Here is a 9,525-nt window from a genome sequence, read left to right as displayed (position 1 = left end):
AAAATTAAAACCCAATGTTGTTATTCAAAAAAGTAAAAAACTTAAAAAATATTTAAAAATATAATTTTTTAAGAAAAACGTTGTTTTATAAGACTTAATACTATGTAAAAAAATTTTTTCAAAAAAGTTTATACTTTTTGAAATAATGAGTGTTCAATGATAAAATAATCACCCGGTATAACATGTAACAATACATCGTAGTATAATTATTACCTATAACAAGTTTGTTTGTTTTAACGAGATAGAAATCTGATCAGTTCAACCGATCACTACCAAATATTCCATGCACGTTTTTCATTCTTTGGGACAGTTTATATAGTAAGACATTTTGAAAAAAATACGTCACTGCAAAAGGAAGTAATATTCAGTGAAAAAAACTTTGATAATTTTAAGTAACATTCACGAAAGAAACATCACATAATATAAATTAAAAATGTCTTCCAGAAATCTATTGGAAGTTATACTTTTGGTGGATTTACATATAAGCATACATATAAGTACATATAAGTATACGTCTTACTGTTGATGAAAAATTCCGTTACCAACTTCAAAAAAAGAAAAAACTAAAAAATTGCAGAAAAAGACAACAATAAATTTAATTAGAAATGTTGTTTTCTATACTAAAGTATAGTTTTAAAATTGAGAGATGTCGCCATGTCGGATATAGATAAAGAATAAAATTAAGACATAAATGGCTATAGATGGCTAGATGATTTAAGAAAAACAAAGTTCTGCAGATAACATAGGTAGTGTTTACAGATGTTGCTGCGTATACATAATAATATGAGCATATTAATTACATACAGTAATAATTATATACAGTAACATATTTAATGAAAATTTTTTTTCGAGACTATTTTGGAACATTATAGGCTCAGTAACACCTGCCATAAGAATCTGGCCACGCTTATGCGTATTTATTTTCATGTTTATGAGTTATGGTAGATACGCTTTTAAATATAAAAAAGTGGGGGCCTCATTGCGGATTTTGTTCTGGGTCCTATATAATATGTCTGCGCATACTTATGGTGCTGACATTCTTATATTACTACAATAAACTTATTATATATTTACCCGTTGTCGTTCTTGTTAAGCCTGAATTTTGGTTTGGCCAAAGGGGTTGTGGTTTTTTTCAGTATTCTCAGCGAGTTGGTAACGCCACCATCCATCGAGGTCGTAGGTTTTTCGATAAGACCATTATAAGCTTGTTTAGCTTCTTCGGTTAAACATCCCTATACAAGCACGAGCGTAGGAAACCGATGGAAGGTGATAGAAGGACAAATGGAAAGCAACAAAAATAAAAATAAAAAATAAAAACACAAAAATAAAACTAAATAACTGAAAAACAGCGTTAAAAAAATATCTACTTTTCAAAAATGTTACTACTTTTGGTCTGAGTTTGTTTACCAACTAAAATCTATTTAATACGTATAAAAAATGTTGAGCATTTTATTATGATAAAAAATAATAATGGTTATTGGTATAAAAGCCAACAGCAAAGTTACAGTTTCAGATTGTAAAAAGTTTCGTTACATAAAGGCACTGTATAATATTATATATGTATATACATTGTAAAAATGACAAAATCACATGCAATAATCTTAATACATTAGGTTGAGATTTGTGCTACTATAAGCTCAAGAGTTACGATTGTTAAGAATATATTTTATTTTAACCATTTATAGTGCTAGTCTTATTTGACATACGAATGTGCATGACGCATAATGTATAATATAAGGCATGTGCACACATTTGGGCAGTTATTTTTCGTATATCCATAAAACGAAAACAATATTATATTACCTTATTTTATTATATAGCTTTCACAAATTATTGGAACAGGACATTTTTGTAAATACATTTTTTAAATATGTATTATTTTTTAATTATATATTTTATCAAACCAATAAATAAATTATATAAAATTAAAATTAGTAGTGCTTACGCCTTACGGCGTATTATGTGTGTTTAATACATCTGAAACAAACTTATTTAATATGAAACTATTAAATTCTGTGAATTTGTTTTTCATTTCCATGTTGGTTAATTTTTAACATTTAACAATCATTCTACAAGCAATTACCCGTTTACTTTAATTTTTCCTTAATGTAAAAAGACTTAAAAGTATAAACTAAAAAACGAATTAATTTCGATTATAACGTATAATATATAAGACCCAATATTATTTATGACCTGTATAAACAAAAATAACCAGCTAGAAACTTTATTTCTAAAACCCCAAAGATATTTGTATACATAAAAAACCACGAAAGGAGTATATTAGCATGCAATTTAAGTTTCACTTTACAAGTAGGTACAACATTTCTGGTAAAATACAAAACTTTATTAGTGCACCATCTGTGTACAATGTGCAACAAGCATCATATTAATTTAAATATTATCAAATAAACAAAGTGTTCAAACCCACATGTGTATTTAGTTAACAATTTCAGAGTTATTTCACAGAAAAAGGCGCAGCGGCGAATGCTAAGGCAAAGAAATAACTATAACCATTATCGACAAGTCCGGCGATGCATATCATAAATATATATTATTATGATTTACAGCTGGCTGAATATTAATAAACCGTATACAGCGAACACACTGTGTTAAACATATTATGCATATTTATTTATTTTTTTAAATACCAATCAAAAAAGGTACACGAGGAAAATCGAAAAATCGTTGTTTTAAGTTATAAAAAATATGTATGTACTTCGTAAGTTTCAATAAAATATAAAATATTATTCGATTAAAGAAAATTTAATTAAAATAATACGAGGAATTTTTTAACAGAAAGTCATACGTCATTAATTTTTGCAACAAAAATATAAAACAATAATCTCAAGATAACATCACTCAAGTTTAACTACCTGCAAGGTAGCACAGCAACTATATACATCAACTACTACCTACTACAAAATATCATAAGCAATTACAAATACTACTACTTAGAGTTCAGCAGTCTCGTCATCGATCAAACAGATATTTATAGGAACTTTATTTAGAACATCGTTGGAATTGTACAATATGCTACTCTCGGAATCCGACAAACTCCGTCTTAGTTTGTCACATTTTTTGCTATTGGGGAGCGTATTTGCTCGAAACGTGTCGACGTTTTTTATTTTATTCCTTAGTTTAGGTGAACTGGGGCACGAATACTGTTCACCAACTAGCGTTTCGGTAGAATCAACATTGGACCGCTCAATAGTCTTCAATGAGTTACAAGAAATGTAGTCAAGTGAACCTATACTGGGAGAGGCCTTGGTCAATAGCTCTCTGGAGCGTGCAAAATAGAATTCTGTGGACGCCTTATCCCACAGGGGCAGACGAAACGGTGCAGTGTCCAACAACGACTCGGCGCTGATAAATGACGAAAATGAATGCAAACTACTGCAAGACTACAAGCGATGAATATAAAGGCATCGGAAGGAATAAAACGATGGAGATATATTTTAGAGATTAGTATTATAAACGCGGTTAGGATCATATGTATAAAATAATTCCAATTATTTCTTACCTGAATGTCCGGAATGGAAGCAGCTTCGTCAGTGAAAGTCTTTGTTTCGTGTTTTGGGGTTTTCGTGAGAGATCCAATTGGAGGGGGAAACTTGAACATAAATTTCCGTTTACTAGGCGACGATGGAGATTCGGGTACCTGGTGATGTGGTTGTTCTATATCAGATCCCATTGAACGACTGGCCATCTCATTGGCCATAGCAATAGCAGAATCGAGACTCTTTTCGTCAGAAGCAGATATCGGTTTGACCTTTGGAAATATTAGTTTATTGTTTCATATTTTCGTTAGAATATTACAAAACCTTATTCATTGCCTTAAATAAAACTGGGTGTACACTTTGGTCTTTAAATTATTTATAGTGTATTTTACCGTAGCTTGTTTCTTTTTTGTCTTTGAATTCACAGCAGCAGCAATAGTAGCAGCAATTTCTCGTAATTCATTTCTGTGATTTGTATCCAATGGATCAAGCGGAGACCTTGGTGGAGACACGGCATAGTTACTGACTCCATTAGTACTTATAGTTCTAAACATAGTTTCCATTTCTTCAACAAGACTAGGTCCAAAGTCAAAAGTTTTCTAAAATAAAAAATATTAATACTATTGTTATAAAATAATAACTACTATTTGAACATCTTTTTATTTAAATACATTTTGTATGTATTTAAATTATAGGTAACTGAAATCATTAATATTACACATTATATCATTATTTTGTTAGTTTTGATAAAATAAAAATATTTAAAGAATTAAACTTTAAACTTTTACAAAAGACTTACTTCAAACCTAGGACTTTCAGCAACAGCATCTTCATCACTAATTTCATGGTATTCGTGGTCAGTCAAAATTTTTGACAACTTGTTTTTATCTAACCAGGTTGTTAAATCTACTAATAATAATAAACAAAAATAATAATAACTTTACTGCAAGCTTTACAATTATTAATAAATACCATTTTTTTTGCTTTCTGATTTATCACCATTAAGTAACGGCGCGCGATCCGAACAAGCCTTAATAGAAGTTGGTGAATCACTAACACTAGCACAGTCTTCTTGTGGTTTGTATGGAGCTACAACTTGATGTGGTAAATGATTATACTAAATGAGATATGAAAAAAACACAAGAATAATTATACGTTACAAAAAGAAACATTATTGTTTATTAGTTATTAACTATTAATTACTTTTGGTGCATTTGTACTCATGAATTCAATATCTCCAAAATATGCACCATCTAATCCTACATGCCCCATATGTTTAACATCGCCTTGAGGACAAGATATCATATCAATCCTTAGACGACTACGTCGAGATGCATACTTTGAGTCTGGGATATAATTTAAATGTATATAAATAAATGAAAATGACAACTAGTAATTTATATTACCATTTCTAGTGAATTCAGAATTTCTGTTGGATGGTAAATTTAAACCCAAATACGCCACAGTATTGGAAGGATTGAAAAAACCAGTTTTTCCATTGCACAATACTCCTTTCCATAAGGTGGGAACACCAGGTCTACATAAAACAAAAATTATATTATTGATATATTTATATGATTTAAATTTATAGTATACTTACGATTTATCGAGTACTGTTATAACTTCCCCAATAGTATATTGGAGCATGTCTCTTTTTTTGTCTTCAAAGTTTACAACAGTTTGCACTTGCTCTGGTTTACACTATCAGCATAAGCATATCATAAAAATTAAAAATTAATATAAAAAAAAAAATTTCACACCAAAAAACAATAATAATTACATCAAGTAAAATTGATACTAAATCAGCAAATTTAGGTCTTTTAGTATTTTCATGTTGCCAACATTTAGTCATGACATTGAAATATTCTTTTGGACAGCAATCAGGCTGCTCTAATCTCTGAAATGTATAAGTGTATAATATAAAAAAATAAAAATATTAATGTTTAAAGCTAAAACTACCTGAAAATTAGGTTCATCAATAGCCTCAAGTATTTGTTGTCCTGTGAGCGCTGCCCAAGGCTGAAACCCATAACTGAACATTTCCCATAAAGTGACACCATATGCCCATACATCAGAAGATGAAGTAAAACGTAAATAACTTATACACTCAGGTGCACACCTAAATCAAACATAAAAATAGAATGTGCTCAAGACATAATTTAAATACAATACACTGAATATTGAAAATTCTTACCAAGCAATTGGCAATTTCAGATTTACATTGAAATTGGTTTGATAGTAGTCTTTACCGACACCGAGTGCCCGTGATAATCCAAAATCTGAAATCTTCACCTTGTTCTTTGTAAACACTAATATGTTTCTAGCAGCTAAATCTCTAAAAAAAAATGTATAAGACATTTTATCGAAACACTCAACTTTAAATAAAATACCTGTGTATAAATCTTTTGTTTTCCAAATAATGCATTCCATTACATATTTGGATGGCAAAATCACATAACGACATAACTGGAAAACTTGCACGGAGTGATGGTTCTTTTAAACACTCCAAAAGAGATCTCAAAGGTGCTAACTCTGTTACCTAAAAATAAAATTACCAAATTTTAATACTAATTTATCAACTAATTTTTAAATACTTCGTAAAAAAAAAAAAACATTAGTCATTACTAGCATTAGGGCATCAGTGTCCAAAACTACTCCGTACAATCGTACAATATGTTCATTGTCAATACTATGCATAATAGCTGCTTCCTTCAAAAACTCTATGGGATTATTTTGCATACGTTCTCGGCTCAAACATTTTATGGCAACTTGAATCTAATAAAAAATCTTCAAAACTAATATAAATGAAAAAAAAAATATCACACATTTAAAACTGACCCTGTCTCCTTCATTGGTCCAAACACCTTGCTGGACTACACCAAACTCGCCTACACCTAATTCTTTGTTAATAGTTATGGAATCGGCTGGAATAATATGTTTGTTGGGAACACGAGCTGGTGGTCGTTTTTCATAAATAGGCTTCAGTGTATCTTGTGAACCAGAACTATCGCTCCACTGCTCTTTATTGTCTTTTGAAGAAATCAACTAAAATATAAATATAACAATGTATAGTATAATCACAAAACAAAATTATTGTAACTGTTTACTTTTTTAAACTTTGTGAAATAATTTTGTGGATAATACTTTTGGAAATACTTTTTTAAGCGTCTTATCTCTGGCTTTGTCATGCCTATCTGGTACAGATCATACTCGTTGACAAACTTTACTTGAGGCACAGTCGTTACCTAAAACCAAATGATATACCACCATTAATATACAAATTTGTAACTAGTACTGCAGTTAAGTAGTACTAGCTAGTTATCTCGACTTACCTTCAAGTCATTCTTGATTTCTGAATAGTACTGATGAAGTTCTGCTTCCAGCAGGAACTCGTACAGATCGATGACTTTTGACATTGTACCTGCCGCTGATGAACCCAAAACACCTGAATTAATTCGATATAACACTTATTTTAGAATGGCATGCCAAGCACACACAGGTGACAGGTGCTGCTGGAGCTACTTCATATTTTCCAGGCTATTTCCCTACCACAACTATCTAGTTATTCCTACATCTAGTCTCGTAGTAGCTCCAAATCTATAGTTTGTTAATAAAAATAACATGAAAATAGTGGGTAGGTGGTGCCAAGTGACATGTATAAAAATTGTAGGTATTAAATTGCAAATATTATACTATTAATAGCTATTTAAGGTTCTGTGTTAGGGGATTAATATATTACTAATCATATTATACTAATATAATTAATATAATATATATTATGTAAAATTAGACAAAATATATATTATTATATGGTCAAAAATATTAAATATTTAACAGATGATAGTATTTTGACAAATTTTTAGTTCCTAAGTCTTACACGACTTTTTCAACATTGGCGCTGGTCTAATTGGCCAAGCCTCCTATACATATTGCTGTACCCTTGTACCCTTAAGTACCTACCCGAACGTGGAATTTGTGAAGAAACCGTACAATATATAGTGCTCGATATAGTGCAATCAGTGGCACAGTGAGCGGTAATAACTTCAGAGGTAGTTGCCTCTGAGATTTTTCTTAAATAGAGAGGTGTGTGATAGCCGGTGGGTCCCCTAGTAAATGTAATATGATATACTCAGTAGGTAGTCAATAATAATCTGATATATAATTAGTTGTATTATAATAATACACTATTATGCATTAATACTCGGGATATTTGTAACTTGCCTCTGGAAAATGTTCAGTTCACGTCACTGGGTGCAATGACAACGTCAACAAACGGATATGGTCAACCGGGAGGGTAGTAGGTGTTACGACAAACTGGTCATCGTGCAGCGGTGTGAGGATCCGATGAGAATATTCGAAATATTATTAAAAAATTATCCGGTAATACCTAGGTAGGTATTATATCTAAATAAAAATGAAACGCCGGCACATCTTTCGTCGGTCACAACCTCACGTCCGCCAGTCGTCCTCCGATGGTCACAGACGATTACTGCCGAGTGCAGACCTCTCTATTAATTCTTAGGATTATTTTTTAAACGTTGTAAAAAAAAATGTGTAAATACCCACAGAGGACTATAGACAATCGGGTAGGTATATTATAATGGCTACCTACTACGAAGGCACCTACGAACTACACGCGACTACCCACTACGACTGCAGCAGTCAGCAGACCACTAACGACTATGGAATACTGACGTCTAGAAATAGTAAATACTACGGCACTACGTCGTTAGTACGGTTCACTGTTTACCACTTGAAGTACTGTCCGCTCGGTGCTCAGAGTCGGCGCATTCGACAATCAAGAGTCTACAATAATAATAATAACAACAACAATAATGAATAGAATTGCTAGAATAAAACAAAAACTTATCAGAAGTAATACCAACACTGCACGAATCTAACATAAGGTGATAACACGAATAAACCGCTGATAATGAAGTACGTCCTTACCATCATAAATCATAATAATATTATACAAGACTTGTACTGAGTATGAAGACGTCTTTTATTATGATCTAAACCTGCGCCGTACACGTCCAACCTAGAGAGCTGCTGCTGCAGGCTGCAGCCTATACGAATTACCTTATAAGTCTTTACTCTTTAGTACTATCGCAGAACTATACGGTACACCCGCGACATAAGTCATAAGGGGTTACAGTTAGGCAATTTTAATGCATGTTTTTAAACGAATAATAATTAGAAATTTATTGAATTATAATAATATTTTGAATTTAACTTACAATGCATGTCACATTGGCAGGTTCGTCGTTGATTCGTTTATCGCTATAATCGTGAAATTATTCATACCTATAGCTATTAAATTGGTGACATGGTCGTATATTACATTAGACCGGGTAAAATTGAGAAATCTCAAATTCGTATAATTTAGAATAGGTAATATTAAAAAGGTATATAAATGAAGAAACTGAGTACTGACATATCAATATTCACCGCACAGCCTAAATTGCTGGACCTAGAAAGTAGAAACTTGAAATCTGTACAGAAGTGTCTAATATTTTAATGTAGGCAAGCTCTCAGGAAAGGCTTTAGGAAATTCAACTCCAACAATAGATTAAATATGTGTCCCAATGTTAGTATGTAAAATTATTTAATCTCCATAATATCTATTTATTATAAGTGATTTATATAAGTCATTAGCCATTCGTGTATCGAAATCTCGTGCCCTCGTGGGTAATGTTAAATCCAGTGTTTGGAAGGAACGAGTTCCAAAAGAAACGGATTCCTGGAACAAATTCCTTTTTATAAATAAAGAACGAGAAAATGAACTAGTTCTTTTAATAACAAAATTGTTCGTTCCTTTCTAGTTCCAATAATGTACACAGATAAGTATGTAAAATATTTATACTGCTAATTAGCCAAAAGTTTAGTTTTGAAGAAACTCTCAAAATATATAATAATATATTACATAAACTTATAAAATATGTACCTACTTGTAGTTATATATTATAAATAAAAATTAAAGAAGTATGCATAATACGAAAAAAAACATAAATGATTAAATAAGAAT

At 31.2% G+C, this 9,525-nt stretch overlaps 1 protein-coding gene across 6 annotated transcripts in view; it reads right to left on the bottom strand.

Annotated features, from left to right (window-relative positions):
* The window catches only part of LOC100168786 (activated Cdc42 kinase-like), a 21,013-nt gene that overhangs the window by 5,308 nt on the left and 6,180 nt on the right, over nt 1-9,525 (bottom strand). The window contains exons 1-17 of one of the 6 annotated variants that reach the window (XM_008185178.3): nt 7,719-8,307; nt 6,830-6,942; nt 6,605-6,742; nt 6,336-6,542; nt 6,123-6,272; nt 5,888-6,036; nt 5,692-5,832; nt 5,457-5,616; nt 5,278-5,394; nt 5,098-5,198; nt 4,904-5,034; nt 4,701-4,843; nt 4,470-4,614; nt 4,297-4,403; nt 3,890-4,096; nt 3,521-3,769; nt 1,075-1,232 (exon numbers count right to left, since the gene is read on the bottom strand). In XM_008185178.3, the coding sequence (XP_008183400.1) occupies nt 1,075-1,232; nt 3,521-3,769; nt 3,890-4,096; nt 4,297-4,403; nt 4,470-4,614; nt 4,701-4,843; nt 4,904-5,034; nt 5,098-5,198; nt 5,278-5,394; nt 5,457-5,616; nt 5,692-5,832; nt 5,888-6,036; nt 6,123-6,272; nt 6,336-6,542; nt 6,605-6,742; nt 6,830-6,913 (2,387 nt within the window). In that variant the 5' untranslated portion in view covers nt 6,914-6,942; nt 7,719-8,307. Of the gene's footprint in view, nt 1-1,074; nt 1,233-1,613; nt 3,402-3,520; nt 3,770-3,889; nt 4,097-4,296; nt 4,407-4,469; nt 4,615-4,700; nt 4,844-4,903; nt 5,035-5,097; nt 5,199-5,277; nt 5,395-5,456; nt 5,617-5,691; nt 5,833-5,887; nt 6,037-6,122; nt 6,273-6,335; nt 6,543-6,604; nt 6,743-6,829; nt 6,943-7,457; nt 7,626-7,718; nt 8,319-9,525 lie in introns of those variants that run through there. The other 5 variants (XM_008185177.3, XM_001948204.5, XM_008185176.3 and 2 more) reach the window with 5 other exon arrangements.

This window comes from Acyrthosiphon pisum, chromosome A2, assembly GCF_005508785.2.
Source record: "Acyrthosiphon pisum isolate AL4f chromosome A2, pea_aphid_22Mar2018_4r6ur, whole genome shotgun sequence".
In the NCBI taxonomy this organism is placed as follows: Eukaryota; Metazoa; Arthropoda; class Insecta; order Hemiptera; family Aphididae; genus Acyrthosiphon; species Acyrthosiphon pisum.
Note: the sequence above shows the minus strand (reverse complement) of the source record. Positions and strands in the feature narration are given on the sequence as shown.